Below are 24,352 nucleotides of genomic sequence, written 5' to 3' on the forward strand. Positions count from 1 at the left end.
AAGCAGCTCGTCAGAATGATTGACAAACAGACCCACCAGTTATTTAGGTGATCCACCCGGAAATCAAAATGTTGTATTACACCTTTAATAAAACAGCAATATTATTTAGGAAAAGAGGAACATTTTACTCACCAAAATCCCGATTATTTGTAAACAAAACCCATCCTCCTTTCCTTCCTCAAAAAGAGTTCAACTGCTCTGTCATATAGATTATCCAGCGTTTCAGTTCCATAAAGCCAGGGCTGAAAGTCCAGCTGCCCTGTGGGATTTCTGGTGTAAGTTTTATTTCTCTTCAGGTCTTCTTCTTCTTCTTCTTTGGAATAATTGCGGTAGGCGACCAACAACTTAGGTGCATAGCGCCCCCTACTGTATCTCTTGGTGAATGTAAATCAGAAGGCCTGGATCTGCTGTTGTTAGTGTAGCTAGCTAGAAGGCGCTGAGTCGCCAACTCGGAATCTGATTGGTTGAAGCAGCTGTCTGTTTGACGCTTCACTTTACTTCACTGCGCCATCAGGAACGGATAGCGAAGGCCTCGGGCAGATTTCTTTTTACCCTAGCAACAGATGATGCCTGAAATCTGATTGGTTAAATGATTTAATACGAAAAAAACATGTCTGGAAGCAGCGCAACCACGGGAAAACTATGAAAGGAACTGGAACATACCGTTTGGAATCATTTAGTAATTATTTATGGACAAAATATAATTTACATCAGTCTGTAATTCAGATACTTTTTAGGCCAGCAGAGAAGGCTTTGCAGGCCCTGACGGCCCACCACTGAATATGTGGTGTGAGGCGAGATGAAAGACAGAAATCCGTGACTCACGTGAGACTTGAGAGCCCAGAGCAAGGCTGCTGTTTTGGTTTTATGACAACTTCCGCCTGGTTGTCATGGAAACCCCACACTTCCCTTGTTTAGAGCGGCTCCTCTGCGTCAGGAAAAGCTGGTGTGAAAAGAGACGATTAGTGGAAAATTGAAACATTACTGGTGCGGTTCCTTTGGCTCGATGCAAATATATGTGAAAACAGCCTAAGATTTTGAGGGACCAAGACCAGACTGTCCCAAGACCACGACCAAATGTCCCATGACTACTCTAGCGCTGTAGTCCTCCAGACCGGTCTCCAGGATTACAAACTACCAACCACCATCATGACTCAGTCCGATAGATCCGAAGCGATCTAATCGAAGTGCAGGGCTGGCGATTAGGCTGGGCATCCGAGGCACTTGCCCAGGGCGCCGAGACATAGGGGAGCGCAGCCCGTTTGAGCAGTGCACTGCTCGGCTTCGCTCACTCGTACCCCCCCCCCCAACAACTTTCGGTGACACTCGGCGGACATGCCCCCCCCACCCAACAGCTCTCGGCGCGACTCTCCGCGACACTACCACGGGGCGCTTGTGTCGGGCTTGCCCAGGGCGCCTGAGAAGCCCGCGCCGGCCCTGTCGAAGTGTTTACATGAGCCATTTGAATCGGATCGGGTTCTGGACCGTCTGAGACGGCCTGAAGTGCTGAGCGTTTCTCCTGTCTGGCGACTCCAGGTCCAGGAGGGACTCCATCTGGCTCCTCTGAGGAGTTTCACACCCTCCTCCGTGACCCCGCCTCCTCCCGGCGCCTCCCTGTGGGCGGAGGACGGCTTGTCTGACCACGAGGACCGAGGTGTGAGTCTCCTGTGAGGGCGAAGATGGGATGGGACGGGGACCGCTGCCGGGCGGCCAAGCTGGGGTCTGCACACGCCACCTGAAGACGATCTTCCGGTTCCTGGTTCCAGACCATGTGGTCTCCCCGATACCTGCATGCTTCCTTGCTTCTCTGCTGTTTTCCCAGTGGCTCAGCTCAGCTCAGCAGTCCTCCTCTGGTCTCTGGTCTCCAGACCGCCTCCGTCAATAGATCCATCTGGAGAAGAGAGCCGAACCTTCCCTCTGCTCAACCCCTCAGAGTCAGATCCCCCATAAAAGAAGGGTTGATGCAAAGCTGCTGTGAACTGAGAAAGAAGTATAAAAGCCTCCCCTCCATCGCTCAGGGCCAGCCAGTCCTGCATGCTGCCTCTCCAGCCCCCACAGGACCAGAACCAAGATTTGGTATGTCTTCCTAGTTTTTTACAGACCATACAAAGGGCTGACAAGATGGACGTAAGGCTTGAGTTTAAAACTGGTCCAAACCCAAGTAAAACCCATTAGAAACCACATGAAACTGGTTCAAACCAGAGCAAAACCCATCAGAAACCACATGAAACTGGTCCAAACCAGAGCAAAACCCATCAGAAACCACATGAAACTGGTCCAAACCAGAGCAAAACCCATCAGAAACCACATGAAACTGGTCCAAACCAGAGCAAAACCCATCAGAAACCACATGAAACTGGTCCAAACCAGAGCAAAACCCATCAGAAACCACATGAAACTGGTCCAAACCAGAGCAAAACCCATCAGAAACCACATGAAACTGGTCCAAACCAGAGCAAAACCCATCAGAAACCACATGAAACTGGTCCAAACCAGAGCAAAACCCATCAGAAACCACATGAAACTGGTCCAAACCAGAGCAAAACCCATCAGAAACCACATGAAACTGGTCCAAACCAGAGTAAAACTCATCAGAAACCACATGAAGCTGGTCCAAACCAGAGTAAAACCCATCAGAAACCACATGAAACTGGTCCAAACCAGAGTAAAACCCATTGATCAGCTGCTCATGTGGAGAGTAAAAGATGATTTATGGAGGTGAAGAAGCAGCAGAGCGTCGTCTTTTCTCAATAATTCCAGAAATCCCCCAGAAGTGACTCCTTTTCCCAGCATCCCCAGCCTTTCCCTCACACGGCGCCACTGCCTGTGACCACCAGGTGGCAGCACAGCACTGCCGCTGCACGCTCACTGCATGTTTACTGCTTTTTCTGACACGTGCTGGGATGGAGGATAGCGAACGTGGAAATGTAGAAATCTTTAAGAAGCTCTTCACGCGGCTCAGGGAGAACCTGTGTCTGTTGGCGTGCACGTGATCCTTCCAGCAGCTGATTCTTCTTCATGTATTCTGGAAATATCGCTTGTTAAAACAAATCAATAAACAGAAGATTGGAGAACACCTGCCTGGTTCTGCTTCTGGGTTCCGGTCTAGACCTTCAGAAATCCTCTTCATTGCATCTCTTCCTACCTTCACATTCACTCTCATTCACTCTCTTGCAGTAGTTTCAGAGTTTTCACATGATGATGTGTGAAGTGAAAATTGTTTTTGCATCATTTTTTCAGAGGTTTCTCGGTTTCGTTCCAGATCAGTGTGGGATCAGTTCTAGGTCAGTTTCAGCTGATTGTAGACCCTCTGAAGCCTCCAAAGGAGCAGTAACCTCTGTCAACAACGATGATTCAAGAAACACATTTTATTTCAAATATTTTTCAAAAGACAGATAAAGACAGAAGTCACAATAGAGATGTTAAAATAAAAAGAAAACTTGTACAAAAACTGACACAGACTCTATCTTCCCTCAGTGTCTGGAGTGGAATGTTCTCTGCAGCGTGAGGTTTCATTACTAAAACAACCAACAGCACCAACTACTGGTCCAGCATGAAAACTACATGGTAGAAAGTTCCGCCATTTTCCTGGAAACGGACACGGTTTTCCAAACAATGCTGCACTTTACAGTCATGCATATTTAAACACAGACTCATGAATAATAAACAAGAGCTTCCGGTCACATCGCTTTTCCTGTGGCCTTCATTTTCACCAAGACTCCTCCGGGAAGGGCTCAAGACTTTCAGCCGCCGCTCTGTCCGCCCTCCAAATATCAACTGGCTCTCAAATTTACTGGGCCCAAACCCTGGAACTGTGCATAAATCACTTAAAAGATTGCAGTAGTAATATTAGTAGTAGTAGTAGTAGTACTACTACTACTACTACTACTACTACTACTACTACTACTAATAATAATAATAATAACAACAACAATAATAATAATAATAATAATAATAATAATAGTAATGATAAATAATTTTCTTGAATGTAATGTTTATTGTTAAGGAATCTTTCACATAAGACCAATGAGCTTCTTTCCTCTCCAGTTTGGTTTCATCTTCTAGTAATTCTGTATTTTATTGTTATTTTGTGCAAATAAGAAAAAAACACGGAGAGTTCTGTGAGTCAAAAGCTTTTCAAACACTTAGTTTCACATCACTGTCCCTTATCAGTGCCTGGTTTGTTTAGTGTGCGGTTTCTAAAAGGCTACACCTCTGCGTTCACCGAAAGCTAATAGTTCATAACAGTAAACAAAATGTCATTACCCATAAAGCCCTGGGCCTCCCTCCTGCGTCATTACGTCACTACGTCAGTTTGCGATCCATCATGGAGGAGGTAGTGTCCGTGGAGAAGAGCCCGGTGAGAAGCCCTCGCTTCACTTTTCTGTCTCTCTGCGCGTCTTTCACGCTGTTTTTCTGAGCGCGTGCTCGTCAGAACTCCTTCCGGCCGCAGCCTTCCGCGCGTGTCTTCATCTGAGCGCGTGTTTCGTCTGCTTCAAAGCTGAAGCTCAAACCTGCCGATTCATTGTGTCTGCTGCAGTTAGCTCAGTCATGCTAGCTGCTAGCGTTAGCGTCGAGTTCACCAGAGGAGAAAAGTGAAGATTCGTTCCTAGAAAACGCAGAACGCTGCTTTCTCCGGACGCCGGGCCCTGGTTCCGGTCGGTTCCGGTCGGTTCCGGTCTCAGGTCGATCTGCGGATCGCTGGTTTGAGCGCGTGTAAGCAGGTCAGGACCGTTGGCTGAGGACGAGCCAACTGTTAGCTTAGCTTATGTTTATGAAGCAGAAATCTTTGTTTCTCATTTAAATATCGTTAAGTTAAGACACAAACAGTGGTTCAGGGTGTTTTTAATCTGGATGCGTGTTTCCAGTGTTTATCTTCTGTCCTGTATTATAGAGATGTGAATCTGTAAAATTCATTCTAGAAATATTAGATTATTTTTTATTTACTGTGTGTGTGTGTGTGTGTGTGTGTGTGTGTGTGTGTTTGTTTGTTGTAGACGCAGGATGAATGTGAAACGTGATTGTTGTGTGTTGTGTGTATACGTGTTTCTACACTACGGGTCTGTTTGCACATCAAAGATACAGAAAGCAACAGAAAGAGCAACTTTTTGGAAGCGGCGCTGGCGGTGGAGCTCTGTGATGCAGTGACGTGGTGGTGTGAGGCGGAGTGTCCAACATGTTGAATGGAGTGAAATCAGAGAACTGTGGTTCCGGCGGGGCGGGCTGAGGGTTCTCCTCCGGACCCGTCCTCAGCTGTCAGGTGTGTGTTGCTGTTTCTCAGGAGGAGATGCCGGCCATCCTGAGCTCCAGACCCCAGACGGGCCTGTCCTTCCTGGCCCCGGAACCAGAAGACCTGGAGGACCTCTACAGCCGATACAAGGTTCGAGAACCGGCTGGGGAACCGGCTCCAGATCGGAGATCAGAGCCAGCAGAGTCCCATCTGTTCAGCATTCACATGCAGACTGATTCAGGTGTGTGTGTGTGTGTGTGTGTATGTGTGTGTGTGTGCAGAAGCTGCAGCAGGAGCTGGAGTTCCTGGAGGTGCAGGAGGAGTACATCAAAGACGAGCAGAAGAACCTGAAGAAGGAGTTCCTCCATGCCCAGGAGGAGGTGAAGCGGATCCAGAGCATCCCGCTGGTCATTGGACAGTTCCTGGAGGCCGTGGACCAGAACACGGCCATCGTGGGCTCCACCACAGGTGAGGGGGCGGGGGGACCCGGGGGGGGGGCCACTGGATCTGTGGAAACGCCATCGGGGCTTCAACCTGCGCCGTCAGGTTTAGCAACGGAAAAGGTTTCTGTAAAAAGAAAAGAAATCAATTTCCTCTGGTTCTGATGAGGTCAGGTGGAGCCCCCTCTGACGCTCCGCCCCCCCTCTGACGCTCCGCCCCCCCCTCCGACGCTCCGCCCCCCCCCCCCCCCCTCTGACGCTCCACCCCCCCTCTGACGCTCCGCCCCCCTCTGACGCTCCGCCCTCCTCTGACGCTCCGCCCCCCCCTCTGACGCTCCACCCCCCCCTCTGACGCCCCCCCCCCCCGACGCTCCGCCCCCCCCCCCCCTCTGACGCTCCACCCCCCCTCTGACGCTCCGCCCCCCTCTGACACTCCACCCCCCTTCTGACGCTCCGCCCCCCCTCTGACGCTCCGCCCCCCCTCTGACGCTCCACCCCCCCCCCCTGACGCTCCGCCCCCCTCTGACGCTCCGCCCTCCTCAGGCTCGAACTACTACGTGCGGATCCTGAGCACTATCGACCGGGAGCTGCTGAAGCCCAACGCCTCAGTGGCTCTGCACAAACACAGCAACGCCCTGGTGGACGTCCTGCCGCCCGAGGCCGACAGCAGCATCATGATGCTGACCTCCGGTACCACGCCGCCGCCGCCGGGCAAGGCACAGCGCCAGGCCGCACCAAGGCAACCAGCTGGGTCCAATACAGCTGTGTGTGTGTGTGTGTGTCTGTGTGTGTGTGTCTCAGACCAGAAGCCAGACGTCATGTACGCCGACATCGGAGGGATGGACATCCAGAAGCAGGAGGTCCGGGAGGCAGTGGAGCTGCCGCTCACACACTTTGAGCTCTACAAACAGGTCTGTAGTCCAAAACCCTCAGACCTGTTCTGGACCAGACCCTCAGACCAGACCAGAACCTGCTCCTGGACCAGAACTCGTCCTGACCCGGACTGGCTGTAGCCTGGGTGCCCGGCGGCGCCAGCAGCCAATGGCGTCTCAGGGATCCTCTGCTGTGTCCTCAGATCGGGATCGACCCCCCCCGAGGCGTCCTCATGTACGGCCCCCCCGGCTGCGGGAAGACCATGTTGGCCAAAGCCGTGGCTCACCACACCACAGGTTGGTCCCGCCGGCCTCCGTGAAGGGTCTGGACCGGGTCTCAGGTCTGTCTCTGCCCCCCAGCGGCCTTCATCCGGGTGGTGGGGTCGGAGTTCGTGCAGAAGTACCTGGGGGAGGGGCCCCGCATGGTGCGGGACGTCTTCCGGCTGGCCAAGGAGAACGCCCCCGCCATCATCTTCATCGACGAGATCGACGCCATCGCCACCAAGCGCTTCGATGCCCAGACCGGCGGTACGGCCCCGCCCACTGCCCCGCCCCGCACGCCACGTGACCATGGGACGCGCTGACGATTGTGTGTGTGTGTGTGTGTGTGTGTGTGTGTGTGTGTGTGTGCGCGCAGCTGACAGGGAGGTTCAGAGGATCCTGCTGGAGCTCCTCAATCAGATGGACGGCTTCGACCAGAACGTCAACGTCAAGGTGAGCTGCGCCGCACGGGGGTCAAGCCGGGGCCGGCGGACCCCCCGGCGGCCGGGGCTCGGTGTCAGATCCTCCACCGACCAGCAGGGGGCGTCGTGGTTCCCCTCACAGCCCTGAACCCCCCCCCCCCCCTCCCCGTCCAGGTGATCATGGCGACCAACCGGGCCGACACCCTGGACCCGGCCCTGCTGCGGCCCGGGCGCCTGGACCGCAAGATCGAGTTCCCGCTGCCGGACCGGCGCCAGAAGCGTCTCATCTTCTCCACCATCACCAGCAAGATGAACCTGTCTGAGGAGGTGGACCTGGAGGACTGTATCCTGGACCGGGACCGGGGGGGGGGCAGGGTGCTCGGGTCAGGACAGGGCGGGAACCTAGTGATCCAGGTCCTCTCAGTTCTGGGTCCGTCTGGATCAGGGGTGGGGAACCCTGGTCCTGGAGGGCCGCAAACCTGCATGTTTTCCACGTCTCCCTGCTTCAACACAGCTGACTGCAGTGAGGCTCATTATCTGGCTTCCTGCTGGACTCGGCCATGAATCTTGAATCGATTCAGGTGTGTTGAACCAGGGAGACAGGTCTGCGACCCTCCAGGACCAGGGTTCCCCACCCCTGGTCTGGGTGATCCGGGTCTCTCTGGGTGATCCGGGTCTCTCTGGGTGATCCGGGTCTCTCTGGGTGATCTGGGTCTCTCTGGGTGATCCGGGTCTCTCTGGGTGATCCGCGTCTCTCTGGGTGATCCGCGTCTCTCTGGGTGATCTGGGTCTCTCTGGGTGATCCGGGTCTCTCTGGGTGATCCGGGTCTCTCTGGGTGATCCGGGTCTCTCTGGGTGATCCGGGTGTCTCTGTGATCTGGACCTTCAGGGTTTTGGGTCCAGGTTCTGATGTGTCCAGTTTAAAGTTCTCCCTTAACTCAAGTCCAGATGTGGCCCGACCGGACAAGATCTCTGGAGCCGACATCAACTCCATCTGCCAGGAGGTGAACACACACACACACACACACACACACACACACACACACACACACACACACACACACACACACACTCAAGCCTGGTTTCCACTTGCATGATTCTGTGGCACGAATCGAGTCTCAAACCGCTCGTACAGTGGCGTGAAGTGTGCGTAAACCCGTCATGACTGCGTGCCATGTTGGGACGACAATTTTGAAATATTCAAAATTTTGGGCACGACAAAATATCGCCATCGGTCCGTAGTGCTGCATGATTATCGCAATCGCAATGTCGGCACGTGCAATTACATAATCGCAGAAGGGGTGCGATTGTGCAATTATTAAAAAAAAAAAAACGTCACCCGGAGAGAGAGCAGGTTTCTGCTGCAAGTCGTCTGCGCTCGCTCACAGGACAGCTGCAGCGCAGTCGTTTGGGTGCGTTTGTGTAGTTTCACAGCGCGTCCCGACGTGGTGCGGGGTTTGTTCGCTGCGTTTCATTGGTCAGGTCAGCACAGGGTGCGCTCGCGAACAACAGCAGCGTCTCCAGGAGGGGTGGAGCCGTCATGGCGGAGGCAGAGACGAGCGGCTCCGGGAGCGACGCTGAACACTCAGGTCTTTCTTTCTTTCATGTTGTGATTTTTTTAAAATGATTGAAGTTCTATAAACCGGAATAAAACGGGACAGTGAGCAAATTATTTGAATTTACAGAGGAAAAATACATACGTGACATATACCGTTACCATGAAGTGAAACTTCTGATACCGTGATAAGATTTTGTCGTAGCGCCCAGCCCTCTCTGTGGTGAAGTCTTATCATTCCAGTGTGTATCGCACAGAAGATGCTTCACTGTTTTCAGTTTACAGAGATGTGCCTTTTTAGTTTGTACAATGCATAATTGTGCTATTTTGAATAAAAAAACAGTTCTGTTGTTTGTATACCGTAAGTTTAGATATTTTGAGAATTATCACACAATTGAAATCCTCAGTAATCCATCTCTGCCTTTTCCTTGATTTATTCCCCGTGATGACCAAGCAAGTGTGTAGACTCATGATCAACCAACTTTTTTTAATTAAATCACAATATTGTCCACCTAATCGCCAATCTCACCTTTTCCCCAGATCGTGCAGCACTATCGGGCCGTGAACTATACGCCAACTGTCCGTGAACGCGTCGGGACAATGCGTGCCAGTCGTGGCATGGCACACACTGCCACGCCGCGAGTGCTCTTTTAATAATAATAATAATAATGCACTGGTTTTATACAGCACTTTTCTGGACACTCAAACACGCTTTACACTGCATTCTTCATTCTCTCCATACTGGGTGGAGCTGAGCTGCTGCTGTAGCCACAGCTGCCCTGGGGGGGGCAGACTGACGGAGGCGAGGCTGCCAGTCTGCGCCATCGGCCCCTCCCACCACCAACCATTCACTCTCACTACTTCCATACTGAGGCAAGGTGGGTGAAGTGTCTTGCCCAAGGACACAACGACAGTTTTACGCCTGCGGGAGCGGGGATCGAACCGCCAACCTTCCGGTTATAAGACGGCCTGCTCTACCAACTGAGCTGCTGTCGCCCTTTTAAGTGAACGACGAGCCAGATCACAGCTGAGAGCCGTTCCTTTGTGCAAATAGTCCACGCTTCCTTCACGTGTCTCCAGAGTGTCTCCAGAGTGTCTCCAGAGTGTCTCCAGAGTCCAGCTGTCACCGCTCCCTTCATGTGAACGAGCGAGTTTCAGTTTTCCGCCGCTCGCTCCAGTCACCTGAACGCAGCAGCTCACCGGAGCGGAGCCGGTGTTCAAAGAGCAGAAATCCCAGCTCTGCACGCCGCCGCCCGGGGTTGAGGAAGCCCCCTTTTTATATGGCGTGCCGAATTGCGCAACCACGTCGTGCCGATGCGGGAAGCTCGTAAACTATGTAGAGACTATGCGTGAGCGCGTCGTGCCGGTTCGTGACACTGACGGTGCGGGAGCCTGCCGGTTCGTGACTCTGGCACGCCTTGCCACGACAACATCGTGGCAAAAGGTTGTGCAAGTGTAAACCTACCTACACACACACACACACACACACACTCTCACTCACACAGACACACAGCTAATCAACATAAATGAACCCTGCTAATGCTAATCTGACACTGTGTTGGCTGTCATGCTAACCCCCGGCGGGGCGTTAGCCGTCATGCTAACCATGCTACCCCTGTGCTGCCTCCAGGCCGGCATGCTGGCGGTGCGGGAGAACCGCTACATCGTTCTGGCCAAAGACTTCGAGAAGGCGTACAAGACGGTGATCAAGAAGGACGAGCAGGAGCACGAGTTCTACAAGTAGAGAGGCCCCGCCCCCTCCGGCGACCCCACCTGACCTCACCTGCATCCCAGTGTGTGGGGCCCCCGGAGCCCCGGCGTGGGTCGGTCTGCTGGATGTTTGTTTCAACAGGTTCTAAACTCCAATAAAGGCTTTTTGTGTTTTGTAACGAGCCGAGACTCTGGACTCTGAGACGCTGCTGAACACACAGATCACACGAAGTCCAGGGTACAGGGTCAGGGGACGGGGGGAGGCTGTTAGGGTTAGGTTCTAGGGCAGGGATGGGCAACTGGTGGCCCGCGGACCCCAGTTACCCTCACTCCATACAGCCCTCAAATCAATTTTTGAATAAGAAAAGTGTGTTTTGCGGCACAGAGTAAGTTGCAATGACACACTTTGGCCACCAGATGGCACACCCCTCGCGTTTCCAGCTGGATCGTCCACCAGTGGCCCCTGGTCCACTGCTCTCCTGGGGGGCATCAAGAGAAACGTGGCCCTCTGCATCATTTTGTGTGTGTGTGTGTTCCTGTGTGTTCCTGTGTGTGTGTGTGTGTGTGTGTGTGTGTGTGTGTGTGTGTTCCTGATGTTAAATGACAGCAGGACAAATAATTTCACAACTTTAACCTTTATAATGCAATTGAAAAAAAACTGAAGCCTCTAAAAGGGAAAAATATAAAATAAAAGTGAAAAGCCCTGGTTGTGTAAAGATACACACCTTCACACACCGGCGCCCTGCAGCTCTGGCTCTCTCCCCGCCTCGGCCTGTCAGGACCGAGGTCTGGACTCTGGCGGTCCCGGTGGACCCGGTCCGGAGCTGAGAGATGAAGCCCCTCTGCAGACGCCGGAGGTTCTGTTCCCACAGCGACCCTCTGATGCTGGAAGCTCTGCGGACCCTCAGGAGGACCCTCAGGAGAACCCTCAGGAGGACCTCAGGAGAACCCTCAGGAGGACCTCAGGAGAACCCTCAGGAGGACCTCAGGAGGACCTCAGGAGGACCTCAGGAGAACCCTCAGGAGGACCCTCAGGAGGACCCTCAGGAGAACCTCAGGAGGACCTCAGGAGGACCCTCAGGAGGACCCTCAGGAGAACCTCAGGAGGACCTCAGGAGGACCTCAGGAGGACCCTCAGGAGGACCTCAGGAGGACCCTCAGGAGGACCCTCAGGAGGACCTCAGGAGGACCTCAGGAGGACCCTCAGGAGGACCCTCAGGAGGACCCTCAGGAGGACCTCAGGAGGACCCTCAGGAGGACCTCAGGAGGACCCTCAGGAGGACCCTCAGGAGGACCCTCAGGAGGACCTCAGGTGGACCTCAGGAGGACCTCAGGAGGACCCTCAGGAGGACCCTCAGGAGGACCTCAGGTGGACCTCAGGAGGACCTCAGGAGGAGCTCAGGAGGACCTCAGGAGGACCCTCAGGAGGACCTCAGGAGGACCTCAGGAGGAGCTCAGGAGGACCTCAGGAGGAGCTCAGGAGAACCTCAGGAGGACCTCAGGAGAACCTCAGGAGGACCTCAGGAGGACCTCAGGAGGAGCTCAGGAGGACCTCAGGAGGACCTCAGGAGGACCCTCAGGAGGACCCTCAGGAGGACCCTCAGGAGGACCTCAGGAGGACCCTCAGGAGGACCTCAGGAGGACCCTCAGGAGGACCCTCAGGAGGACCCTCAGGAGGACCTCAGGTGGACCTCAGGAGGACCTCAGGAGGACCCTCAGGAGGACCCTCAGGAGGACCTCAGGTGGACCTCAGGAGGACCTCAGGAGGAGCTCAGGAGGACCTCAGGAGGACCCTCAGGAGGAGCTCAGGAGGACCTCAGGAGGACCTCAGGAGAACCTCATGAGGACCTCAGGAGGACCTCAGGAGGACCTCAGGAGGACCTCATGAGGACCTCAGGAGAACCTCAGGAGGACCTCAGGAGGAGCTCAGGAGGACCTCAGGAGGACCTCAGGAGGACCTCATGAGGACCTCAGGAGAACCTCAGGAGGACCTCAGGAGGAGCTCAGGAGGACCTCAGGAGGAGCTCAGGAGGACCCGACTAGAACAGCAGAACGTGACCTGTTCCTGATCAGAGGACCGGTACTGCGACTCCAGTTCCAGCGCAGCTGGAATGTGATTGGTTCATTCTGAGCTCTGCCACCGATGCAGCCACGCTGTCTCAGGTTTTACTTTGATTCCTGCTGGTTCTTCAACTGCGCTATAAAGGTCAAAGGTCACAGTAAACGTGGAGAAAGATGTGACGTTGTTTGTCTTCCTGTTATGTTTTTTACATCAGGAAATCCTGGTGTTTCAGCAGCGCCGGCAGGCTTCATATCCACTGTGTGTGTGTGTGCGTGTGTGTGTGTGTGAGTGTGTGTGTGTGTGTGTGTGCGTGTGCGTGTGCGTGAGTGTGTGTGTGTGTGTGTGTGTGTGCGTGTGCGTGAGCGTGTGCGTGTGTGTGTTTAAATAGGTATGTATGTGAGGGGGGTCTGGGTTCATGGGGGCCGGTCCTCCTGGGTCTGGTCCTGGCCCCCCCGATCGTCCGTTGCCTGGGGGGCCAGTGCCTGCTGGTCTTGGCTCCCCGGGGGTCCCGTGGATACCGGGGGTCCCGGCCAGGGCCTTGCTCTGCCCCCTCCTGGACCGGTGTGTGGAGTCTTCCATGGGGGGGCTGGGACCTGGGACGGCCCCCGGTGGTCTGGGTCCTGAGGGCCTCTCTGGCCTGCTTCTGGTGTTCTCAGAGGTCAGAGGTCATGGTCAGGCTGATGCCTCTCTGGACCAGGTCTCTCCTGATGCCCTGGTGTAATTTGACACCTGGATCCTCAGGGTTCTCCAGCTGCAGTCCGGAGGAGGTTCTGGAGGGTCCAGGTTCTTCCAGACCGTCCAGACTCTGCTGTTGTTGTTCACTTCTCTGTCTCTCTGTCTCTGTCTCTCTGTCTATCCCTCCCTCTCTCTCTGTCTCTCTCTCTCTCTCTCTCTCCCTCTCTCTCTGTCTGTCTGTCTCTCTCTCCCTCTCTCTCTCTGTCTCTCCCTCTCTCTCTCCGTCTCTCTCTCTGTCTCTCTCTCTCTCCCTCTCTCTCTCCGTCTCTCTCTCTGTCTCTCCCTCTCTCTCTATCTGTCTGTCTGTCTGTCTCTCTCTCTCCCTCTCTCTCTCTCTCTCTCGGTGCATGCTGGGAGTGGGCGGCGGCTGGAGTGTGTGAGAGCGTGGTGTGTGTTGTGTGGCGTTTTGCTTGTTTTTTCTGTTTAAGTTGTTAATGTTCACTTTCACTGTAGTTTATTAATCGCAGCACATTTATCAGTTTGTATCGTTTATTTGGGTTCTTGGTGGGTTTTGGTCTGTTTGGGGGTCTGGCTGCAGCCATGACCAACCTCAGGCAGCTCACCCGCAAACACGGGGTCCGGGTGGTGGCCCCGCCCCCTGCAGGTGGAGGGCGTGGCCCTGGCTGTGGGGGAGAAGGTGGGCTACGACAACGTTAGGTCGGTCGCGAGGATGAACAGCGCCGTGGTGGTCTTCCTGGACCAGGTGGAGCAGGCTAACGCTGTGGTGGTCTTCCTGGACCAGGTGGAGCAGGCTAACACTGTGGTGGTCTTCCTGGACCAGGTGGAGCAGGCTAACACTGTGGTGGTCTTCCTGGACCAGGTGGAGCAGGCTAACACTGTGGTGGTCTTCCTGGACCAGGTGGAGCAGGCTAACACTGTGGTGGTCTTCCTGGACCAGGTGGAGCAGGCTAACACTGTGGTGGTCTTCCTGGACCAGGTGGAGCAGGCTAACACTGTGGTGGTCTTCCTGGACCAGGTGGAGCAGGCTAACACTGTGGTGGTCTTCCTGGACCAGGTGGAGCAGGCTAACACTGTGGTGCAGTCGGGCATTACCATCACGGACAGGTTGGTCCCGGTCCAGCCGCTGTCTCAGCCTGCTGTCCGGGTCGTCCTGTCCAACGTCCCTCCCTTCGTACCAGATGAGCTTCTGATCCGCAGCTGTCCAGATCTGGAAAGGTGGTGTCCTCGGTGAAGGACATCCTGTCTGGATGTGAGTCTCAGCTGCTGAAGAACGCCGTGTGTCCCAGAAGACACGGATTTATGATCCTCAACAACCGGAGTGAGGAGCTGGACCTCCGATTCCGTGTGAGAGTAAATGATTATGATTACGTTGTCTTCGTGAGCTCAGCTGGCAGGAAGTGCTTCGGCTGTGGACAGGAGGGACACACCATCAGGGCCTGTCCAGCTGTGGACAGGAGGGACACACCATCAGGGCCTGTCCAGCTGTGGACAGGAGGGACACACCATCAGGGCCTGTCCAGCTGTGGGCAGGAGGGACACACCATCAGGGCCTGTCCAGCTGTGGGCAGGAGGGACACACCATCAGGGCCTGTCCAGCTGTGGGCAGGAGGGACACACCATCAGGGCCTGTCCAGCTGTGGACAGGAGGGACACACCACCAGGGCCTGCCCGGGTCTGCTCCATCTGGTTCAGCAGGATCCGGCTCTGCGGAGTCCGGCTCGGCGGAGGCGGGCCTGGTGGGACCGGGTTCCGCGGAGCCCGGCGCGGCCGCGGCCGCCCCAGCCCCGGCGCCGCGGGCCAACGCCTGGGGGGCCCCCTCCCAGCCCCGGCGCCGCGGGTCAACGCCTGGGGGGTCCCCCCCCCCGGCGGCGGCTCGGCGCTCCGGGCTCCTGGGGTCCCGGCGGCCCCGGCTCAGTCCGAGCGGCCGACGGCGGCTCCTCGGACCTTCCCGAGGAGGAGATCTGTCGTGGCCCCACAGGAGAGCACCGAGCACGGGGGGAGGAGTGTAAACACACCGGGTGGAGCAGAGGGTGGAGGCAGGGGGGGGGAGAGCGAGTCTGCCGGGTGGAGGGACACCGACAATAATGTAAACAACACTGCGGAGGTGGAGGGGAAAAGAGAGAAAGTACAGGAAAAAATAGTGGGTGAGGGAGGAGAGGAGAAGCAAGGTGAGGTGGAGGGACAGGTGGAGGAGGAACAGGGTGAGACAGTGGAGGAGGAGGGACAGGTGGAGGAGGGACAGGTGGAGGAGGATCAGGGTGAGACAGTGGAGGAGGAGGGACAGGTGGAGGAGGATCAGGGTGAGACAGTGGAGGAGGAGGGACAGGTGGAGGAGGATCAGGGTGAGACAGTGGAGGAGGAGCAGGTGGAGGAGGGACAGGTGGAGGAGGGACAGGTGGAAAGAGAGAAGGGAGGAAAAGCGATGGAGGAGGAGGGAGGAGGGGAAGCAGGCAGGGGCGCCTCCTGGGCTGAACAGGTGGAGGAGGACAGAGTGGACAGAGTGGACAGGGTGAAACCAGGGAAAAGAAAGAAAAAAGGCAACAATACAGACGCAAAGAAAAGCTGTGTGGAGGGGCGGGGTCAGAGGTCAGTGTGGAGGGCGGGGTCAGACAGTGACAGTGAGTGTGTGTCAGACGGTGAGTGTGTGTCAGACAGCAGTGACGTTTCTTTTAGCAGCTCACAGAAAAACAGGTCTTCATACAGCGCAGACAAACTTAAAATGTTCTTACACCAGACCCAGAACCAGCCCAGGGTGAAGGTGGGGATCATTTCTCTGATCTGAATGGTTTTATTTTCTCGGCCAGGCTCCATGTGAGCAGCAGACAGGACTCTGGCCTCACGGATCAAGAATGCTACCGTTTAAAAAAGCTGGTGCCGAAAGCCAAAAAACAATTAAATGATGAAGGTGGCAGCCAAGCATTTTTTAATTAATGTATTTGTTCATATCCTGGTTTCAGACATCTCATTTACCATGGATGTTTTTAAGCTGGTGTTTTAAACATAAATGGAGCAGAGATCTGAGGAAGAGACAGTCGGTTTATGAGACAGACACACTGAAGAAGATCGACGTCCTGTTCCTTCAGGAAACTCACAGTGATTTTGACATTGAGGCTGAATGGAGGAGGGAATGGGGGGGGGGGGGGGAGCATCTGAAGCCACCTTACTCCTCTCAGTGGAGGAGGGGCCTCCTCTTCTCCAGGGCTTTTAGCCCCGCCTCCCTGGAGGTCCAGCATGGTGTACAGGGGAGGCTGCTTTTAGTCAAAGCTCAGTTCCACCATTTTAAACTTGTATTTATGAACATTTATGCTCCAACAGCCGGAGCAGAGAGGAAGCAGTTTTTCCTCAAACTGTCTGAGGTGGTCAGTGGGTGTGGGTCGGAGGACTATTTGTTTGTGGGGGGGGATTTTAACTGCACGGAAGACGCGATTTTAGATCGCAACCATGCAGAGCCTCATCCAGCCTCTCAGCACGTCTTAAAGCAGCTGGTCCATCTCAGGGCATCGTGGACGTCTGGAGAAGGACATCCTGACTGTCGGCAGGACACCTGGTCCACTGTAGAGAGAGCAGGGTCTCCTCTGGTCTCCTCTGGTCTCCTCTGGTCTCCTCTGGTCCACTGTAGAGAGAGCAGGGTCTCCTCTGGTCTCCTCTGGTCTCCTCTGGTCTCCTCTGGTCCACTGTAGAGAGAGCAGGGTCTCCTCTGGTCTCCTCTGGTCTCCTCTGGTCCACTGTAGAGAGAGCAGGGTCTCCTCTGGTCTCCTCTGGTCTCCTCTGGTCTCCTCTGGTCCACTGTAGAGAGAGCAGGGTCTCCTCTGGTCTCCTCTGGTCTCCTCTGGTCCACTGTAGAGAGAGCAGGGTCTCCTCAGCCAGGCTGGATCCTATTTATTGTTTTAAGCATCATCTTAATGTTTTTAGGAGGTGTGATATTTTACCGGTTGGTTTTACTGATCATTGTCTACTTTTAAGCAGTATTTTTATCAGGGATGTCACCAGGGAGGCTGACTGGCATTTTAACTCTGTTTTAACCTTTGATAGAAGTTTCAGGGAGGCTTTAATGTTTTTTTGGCAGGTTTCAGACAGAGGAAGGGAGATTTTAGCAGTCTGAGGCAGTGGTGGGACCACGGTAAGACCAGATCAGACTCCTGAGTCAGCAGCTCAGCCTCAATGTCACCAGTGATCTCACCAGATCTATGAAGGATCTAGAGACCCAGATAGTGGAACTGGAGCATTTAAGTGAGTCCACAGGAAATCCAGGAGACTTTGAAAACCTCAAAAGGAAAAAAAATGGTTTTAGCCGACCTGCTGAACGTTAAAGTGCAGGGCGCACTGGTCCGGTCCCGGTACCAGACCATCACAGGGACCCGGTACCAGACCATCACAGGGACCCGGTACCAGACCATCACTGGGACCCGGTACCAGACCATCACAGGGACCCGGTACCAGACCATCACAGGGACCCGGTACCAGACCATCACAGGGATGGATGCTCCCTCTAGCTTCTTCTTTAGCCTGGAGGAAAAGGCCGGACAGGGAGAGTGATCCACTGCTCTCAGTGATCCACTGCTCTCAGTGATCCACTGCTCTCAGTGATCCACTGCTCTCAGTGATCCACTGCTCTCAGTGATCCACTGCTCTCAGTGATCCACTGCTCTCAGTGATCCACTGCTCTCAGACACGGGGGAGGAGATCACCGAACCAGGCCAGATACGGAGGACGGCGGTGGGCTTCTACTCCTCCCTGTACGGGAGTGAGTTCAAGGAGGAGCAGGAGCTCCTGGAGGAGTTCCTGAGGGGACTGGAGTCCTGGAGGGGTTCCTGAGGGGACTGGAGCTCCTGGAGGGGTTCCTGAGGGGACTGGAGCTCCTGGAGGGGTTCCTGAGGGGACTGGAGTCCTGGAGGGGTTCCTGAGGGGACTGGAGCTCCTGGAGGGGTTCCTGAGGGGACTGGAGCTCCTGGAGGGGTTCCTGAGGGGACTGGAGTCCTGGAGGGGTTCCTGAGGGGACTGGAGTCCTGGAGGGGTTCCTGAGGGGACTGGAGCTCCTGGAGGGGTTCCTGAGGGGACTGGAGCTGCTGGAGGGGTTCCTGAGGGGACTGGAGCTCCTGGAGGGGTTCCTGAGGGGACTGGAGCTGCTGGAGGGGTTCCTGAGGGGACTGGAGCTCCTGGAGGGGTTCCTGAGGGGACTGGAGTCCTGGAGGGGTTCCTGAGGGGACTGGAGCTCCTGGAGGGGTTCCTGAGGGGACTGCCTCGTGTCTCTGAGGAGACCAACACAGAACTGGAGGCCTGCCTGGACATGCAGGAGCTGTGGGCGGAGCTGCAGGCGATGCCACCAGCAGGTCTCCTGGGACCGACAGGCTCACCGCCGAGTTCTACAAGGCGTTCTGGGACATCCTGGGTAGGGATGTCCTGGACGTCCTCTGGTTCCTTGCCAGTGTCCTGCAGGACAGCAGTCCTCACTCTGCTCCCCATGAGGGGAACCTGCAGGACATCAGGACCTGGCCTCCCGGGTCCTGCTCTGTGTGGACTACTAACTCCTGTCCAAGGTCTTGGCCTCCAGGCTGGGGGGGGCTATGGAGCAGGTCCTCCACCGGGATCAGACCTACTGTGTCCCCGGCAGGTCCATGGTGGACAACGTCCACCTGATTCAGGACGTTTTGGAAGTCTCTAGTTCTTTGGACATCGATGCTGGTCTGGTTTCAGTAGACCAGGAAAAGGCTTTTGACCCAGTTGAACACAGCTTCCTGTGGAGGGTCATGGAAGGTTCTGGGTTCAGCGCTGGTTCCACAGCCCAGGTCCAGGTCCTGTCCAGGGACATTGAGAGTGTGCTGCAGACCAGCGGCAGTGTGTGTGCTCCTGTCAGGGTGTGTGGAGGTGTCAGCAGGGCTGAGCTCTGTCTGGGAGGCTCTATGTTCTCTCCCTGGAGAACCTCCTCTCTGAGCTACGTTCCAGTCTGCAGGGTCTGCTTTTACCGGGTTTTAGTGGAAGCAGGATTTTATCGGCCTATGCAGACGATCTTATTGTTTTTATAAGGAATCAGGGGGACGTAGATATTTTAGTTAATATTATTAAAGATTTTAATGTGGCATCCGCAGCAAGGGTCAACTGGGGGAAGAGTGAGGCCCTTGCTGTCGGCAGGCGCCATGGCGGTCTCCCAGTTCTTCCCCAAAATCTAACATGGAGGAGGGAGGGCCTCAAGTACCTGGGAATATATGTTGGTAAGGAACATTTTGTTCAGAAGAACTGGGAGACCGTCCTGGAAAAGGTGGAGGCTAAGCTCTCCAGGTGGAGGAGGCTCCTCCCAAAAATGTCACTTCGGGGCAGAGTCCTGGTTTTAAAGAACCTGGTTCCTCCCAGCTGTGGCCTCGGCTCACCAGCAGACCCTCCTCCAGGTCTCCTGGCTCAGATTCAAAGAAAATGATCAATTTCTTCTGGGATGGTCTGCACTGGGTGCCACAGGGGGGAGGGGGGCCAGGGCCTGGTCCACTTGGCCAGCCGGACCGCCACTCCAGTTCCTGCAGAGGTACCTCGCAGGACCGGCGGATCTGGTGTGGAGAGGCGTGGCCAGCTGCATCCTGAGGCGGGCCGATACGTTGGGGTTGGATCATGTTCTGTTTTTGACTGATCCCAAATTTCTAAACCTCAAGGGGCTGCCTCCGTTTTACCAGAGTTTATTTAAATGCTGGGCCTTGTTTTCACGCAGAAGGTGTCTGAAAGCCGACTCTCTGGTCTGGCTGTTGAACCCCTGATCCACGGATCCAGACTGGACATCAGCGGAGCCTCGACCCCCGGCCTGACCGGAAGGCTGATCCAGTCTGGGACCCTCACCGTGGGTCAGCTTGTGGATGCTGTGGGGCCGGACCTGAGCGACGCCCAGGCCCTGAACCACGCCCAGACCCTGAACCAGGCCCAGGCTCTGGGCCCCCTGCTGGGGATGCAGTCCATCCGGGTGTCCCAGGGGCTCCTGGAGAAGTGGAGGAGTGCACTGACGCCCAGAGACAGGAGCCTGCTGAGGAGGTACAGCCGAGGAGAACTCTCCCCGGATGCTGAGGACCCCTTCCCCGAGGTGCTGCTGAGCCTGGAGCTGGACCTGTCCGGCCCCCTCCTGAAGACCACACAGCCTGAGAGACTATCCTTACACAAGGCAGACAAGAAGATATTTTACAGGAACTGTGTGAAGAGCATCCACAAGGGTGGACTGAGCAGCAGGCCCCCCACTGTGTGGTCACAGAGACTGGGACAGGCTGGACCTGGACCCGGCCCGCAGTGGAGGATTTTATACAAGCCCCCCTTGAGAAAACGGACTGGAGACCTCCAGTGGAGGGTTTTACACGGTGCCATCGCCTCCAATGCTTTTCTCTCTGTCCTCAACCCTGCTGTTTTAAACACATGCCCCTTCTGCCGTCAGAGAGACTGTTTATCACGTTTTTACTGAGTGCAAGAGGCTCACAGGCTTCTTCACTCTTTTAACGGCGGTTTTTAGTCTTTTTAGTGTTGCTTTTACTGAGAGAGCTTTTATCATGGGAGCTGCTACAAACAAAAAGAAAAAAACAAGTGGCAGCTCCTCAATTTTATCTCAGGAGAAGCCAAGATGGCGATTTACATCAGCAGAAGGAACAAGGTTGAGGGCAGAGAAGGACAGGACGTCAAAGAAGTGTGGCAGGTCAACGTCAAATCCAGACTCTGGCTCGAATATCGGTTTTTTAAACAAAACAAAGATTTAAATGCTTTTAAAGAGGTCTGGTGTTTTAAGGACATTCTGTGCTGTTTGGACAACAATCAACTTCATTTTGCACATTTTTTAATTTGAAGGCATGAATGGTTTTTAAGAGTCTGACACACACTGGATCACTGTAAACTGTGTAAATAAAAGTGTTTTAAAAATCAATCTCTCTCTCTCTCCCTCTCTCTAATTCTCTCTCTCCCTCTCTCTCTATCTGTCTGTCTCTCTCTCTCCCTCTCTATCTCTGTCTGTCTGTCTCTCTCTCCCCCTCTCTCTCTCTGTCTCTCCCTCTCTCTCCCTCTCTCTCTCTCTCTGTCTCTCTCGCCCTCTCTCTCTCTCTGTCTCTCCCTCTCTCTCTCTCCCTCTCTCTGTCTCTCTCTCTCCCTCTCTCTGTCTGTCCCCTCCGCTGTCTGTCAGCCCGGCGGTGGGCGGATGGCAGGCGGAGGAGGGCCTGCTACTGTCCTTCAGAGGGACAAACCTGGACAGGTTCAAGGAGGCAACCAAGAAAGACCTGTACCGAGCCTGTGTGAAGGTCCTGAACCTCCGGACTCTGTCTGTGGTCAGGGAGTCCAGGTGGGCCGGGTTCTTTGGTCCAGACTCTTCTCCGAAGGGCAGCTGGTGGACCCTGGACAGCGGGCGGCGGACCTCCAGTGGAGGGGGGTGCATGGGGCGATCGCTACAAACAGACACAGAGCACACATGGAGTCCGGGGTGGGAGAGGAGCGCCGGTTCTGCAACCAACCGGAAACGCTGCAACACTTGTTCACAGAGTGTCCGCGGCTGCCTCCTCTTTTTTCCGTCTTAAGATCCTGGTTTCTTGCCCTCGGGGACACTTTCTCCTTCCCAGTGTTCATTTTTGGCCCCAGATATTCAGCCAGGAAAAAGGCCGTGCCTGCTGAACTTCCTCTCTGCCTCGGCCAAGCTGGCCGTGTGGTCGACCCGTAAGAATCAGGCCCAAGGGTCCGGCAGCACATACCTGGTTCACGTTTTGAAAGGCCTGATTCGGTCCAGGCTGAAAGTCGAGTTTGCGTTCTTCCACCTGATGGACGATGTGCAGACCTTCAGTGGTCTGTGAGGGAGGTTCCGTGTCGGGTGGGAGGAGACGGACAGCTGGACATTCTTTTTTAAGGCTTTGATTGCCTGTGTTTGGTTTTTACGAATCTTTGAGTTACTGTTTTTGGCTTTTTGACTGAATATAGTACTGTAGTGTACTATACTGAGTAATAAAGGGTTTTTTAAACTCAAAATCTGCAGCAACAGCTGGATTATTATGAACACGCCTCCTCTGGCAAAGTCCACTGGCGCGAATGTGAGGGGCTGCTTCTTGGACGGTGGACTCAGCACACAGTGCAGCACTCCCAGCTGGACCGCAGTGGAGGACTGAGGGAATGAAGTGCCTTGGGGTGTACCTGGGGAGCGAGATCTTCCATTGCAAGAACTGGGACGGTCTTGGGGAAAGAGTGAGCGCCTGTATAAAAGGCTGGGTTTAGGGAGTGTCCGGGTTGGTTCCTGGCAGCCGGAGATGACGTCGTGTCATCAGCTGTGGCGTTAGAATGCTCAGCAGAGCGTGTGGGCCAGCAGACACTGCTCCTTCGGATTAGCCTAAATTACCTGTAGTTGTGAGCCTGGCATTTCCTCCACCTTTCCTGCCTCACCTTACAGACGTGCTCGCTCGTTGTTGATGTCTCGGATCCACAGTAAATGACGAAAACTGATTTGTGATTATAGGCATCACCGAATAAACACCTTTGAAGAGCCAAACCTCTCCTCCTCCTCCTGTGTTCTGACCGACACTCATCTTGAATGCTGGATCAACCCAAAGAACTGCGCCTCACACCTTATCATTTACAAATTGGTCCTTTGAGCTGGATTTCGCATTCAAGATGAATTCGACGAGGAGCTCTTCCCTGTTGTGAGACCCAAGCGACAGAGACAATGGCCAGCCAGGTTCCAGGACTACGAGGTGGACTACCTGGGTCGTCGTCCTCCCAGGTCACCACAGTGGAGGCCACCTCTCTCTGAACCTCCTCCAAGGCAGCATGCGGCTCTCTCCCCGTACGGGCCAACCTACCCGAGTCCCCGTTATGCCCTTCGTCCTCCTGCCGGTGGATCCTCCAGGGATGCTGCTTGCCCTGAGAGACCTCAGCTAGCCCAGGACCACCGGCGAAGGAGGAGCTCAGCCAAGGAGCCCGTACCTGATGCCCCCGCCAATCCGTGGACTGCCTATGGAGGCCCCACCTATCCAGATCCTCGGGTCCTCCAGGAGGGAAACGCCAAGCTGCTCCAGTCCCAGCAGGCAGTCCGGGCCACATTAGAGGAGCTGCATGAAGCCCGAACAGAAATGAGGGAACTACTCAATGTGGACCGCTCCCTCAGGGTCAACATGGACCGGTCAGCCTGTTCTACCCCCCGTCACGGCACCTCCAGACCTCGGGGATCCAGTGCTGCCACGTCCCAGCTAAACCCCGTTCCACCACCGCCGGAGAAGGAGGATGAGGAGGACTGGCCTCCTCCTCCACCCTGGACTGAACCTGAGGATGACCTGCCGACAAGCATGGGTGGTCTCAACCTGGGGCAACAAGTCAACCAGCAGAACCCCCTGCCTCACAGCTACGGATACTCGGCTCAATCACCCACTGGGTTTGCCTCACCACCACCACAGTTCGTGCCTCCTGCACCCACCAGTGGGATCATGCCGAATCCTCCTGTGCAGGCCCCACAGCCACCTTATCACCCTGCTCCTGTCTCCTCAGGCTTTCCTCCTCCGATAGCCACCAGGGCCACACCCAGCTTCCCTGTACAGTTCCCTGGGGCTGAAAGAGTGTATAGAGGGCCTACGCCAACTATTCCCAAGTTCACCCAGCCAGACCCAAGCAAGTTCACTCGACTCAGCATCGCCTTAGAGAACCTACTACCCCCAGACTCTACAGAGCTCTTCAAGTACCAGATCCTCATAGATCATCTAAGGCTGAAGGAGGCCCAGCTGATCGCCGACGCCTATCTCCACTCTCCTACCCCCTACACTGACACCATGAGAGCTCTGTTTGACAGGTATGGCCAACCTCATCAGATCGCTCTGAGAAAAATAGCTGTTGTCCTGGAGGCTCCTGAAATCAGACGTGGGGACTCAGCAGCCTTTCAGCGGTTCTCACTTCAGGTCCAGTCTCTAGTGGGCCTACTTAAGACTCTAGGTCCAGCAGGAGAGGTGGAGCTCAACTGCAGTTCCCATGTAGCACGCCTTCTGACCAAGCTCCCAGCAGACCAGAGAGCTGACTTCCGCCGACATCAGTTCAAGCAGCCTGGAACCGTTCACACCCTACATGACCTTTCCAAGTGGCTCAGCTACGAGTCCTGGTGCCTGAGCTTCGACAGCCAAGTCAGTACAACCAG

At 55.0% G+C, this 24,352-nt stretch overlaps 3 protein-coding genes across 6 annotated transcripts in view; all 3 read left to right on the plus strand.

The window, feature by feature from the left end:
* Positions 1-1,694, plus strand: part of scn1ba (sodium channel, voltage-gated, type I, beta a) — a 42,843-nt gene extending 41,149 nt beyond the window's left edge. For 3 of the 4 annotated variants that reach the window (XM_030103612.1, XM_030103615.1, XM_030103614.1), the window contains exon 8: positions 1,537-1,673. Coding sequence is in view for 1 of the 4 variants with exons in the window: in XM_030103613.1 (XP_029959473.1) it covers positions 1,537-1,567 (31 nt within the window). In the remaining 3 variants the exon portion in view is untranslated. Of the gene's footprint in view, positions 1-1,536 lie in introns of all 4 variants that reach the window. The other variant, XM_030103613.1, reaches the window with a different exon arrangement.
* A 2,620-nt stretch (positions 1,695-4,314) lies between these two features.
* Positions 4,315-10,677, plus strand: psmc4 (proteasome 26S subunit, ATPase 4). The gene is made up of 11 exons (XM_030103616.1): positions 4,315-4,360; positions 5,282-5,380; positions 5,512-5,698; positions 6,214-6,360; positions 6,472-6,581; positions 6,746-6,839; positions 6,903-7,070; positions 7,180-7,256; positions 7,400-7,568; positions 8,174-8,229; positions 10,411-10,677. Exons 1-11 carry the CDS (start codon positions 4,328-4,330, stop codon positions 10,522-10,524), a joined length of 1,254 nt encoding a protein of 417 aa, XP_029959476.1. The 5' UTR covers positions 4,315-4,327; the 3' UTR covers positions 10,525-10,677.
* Positions 10,678-11,321: 644 nt separating this feature from the next.
* Positions 11,322-12,455, plus strand: LOC115397277 (RNA-binding protein 12B-like). The gene has a single exon (XM_030103506.1). The coding sequence runs from the start codon at positions 11,322-11,324 to the stop codon at positions 12,453-12,455; it is 1,134 nt and encodes a 377-aa protein (XP_029959366.1).
* The last annotated feature ends 11,897 nt before the right edge of the window (positions 12,456-24,352 follow it).

This window comes from Salarias fasciatus, chromosome 11 (genome assembly GCF_902148845.1).
Source record: "Salarias fasciatus chromosome 11, fSalaFa1.1, whole genome shotgun sequence".
In the NCBI taxonomy this organism is placed as follows: Eukaryota; Metazoa; Chordata; class Actinopteri; order Blenniiformes; family Blenniidae; genus Salarias; species Salarias fasciatus.

Coding starts and splice junctions, on each gene's coding strand:
- psmc4 (XM_030103616.1), top strand. CDS start 4,328: ATGGAGGAGGTAGTGTCCGTGGAGAAGAGCCCG. Junction 6,361..6,471: donor CATCATGATGCTGACCTCCG/GTACCACGCCGC, acceptor TGTGTGTCTCAG/ACCAGAAGCCAGACGTCATG. Junction 7,071..7,179: donor CTTCGATGCCCAGACCGGCG/GTACGGCCCCGC, acceptor GTGTGCGCGCAG/CTGACAGGGAGGTTCAGAGG.
- LOC115397277 (XM_030103506.1), top strand. CDS start 11,322: ATGAAGCCCCTCTGCAGACGCCGGAGGTTCTGTTCCCACAGCGACCCT.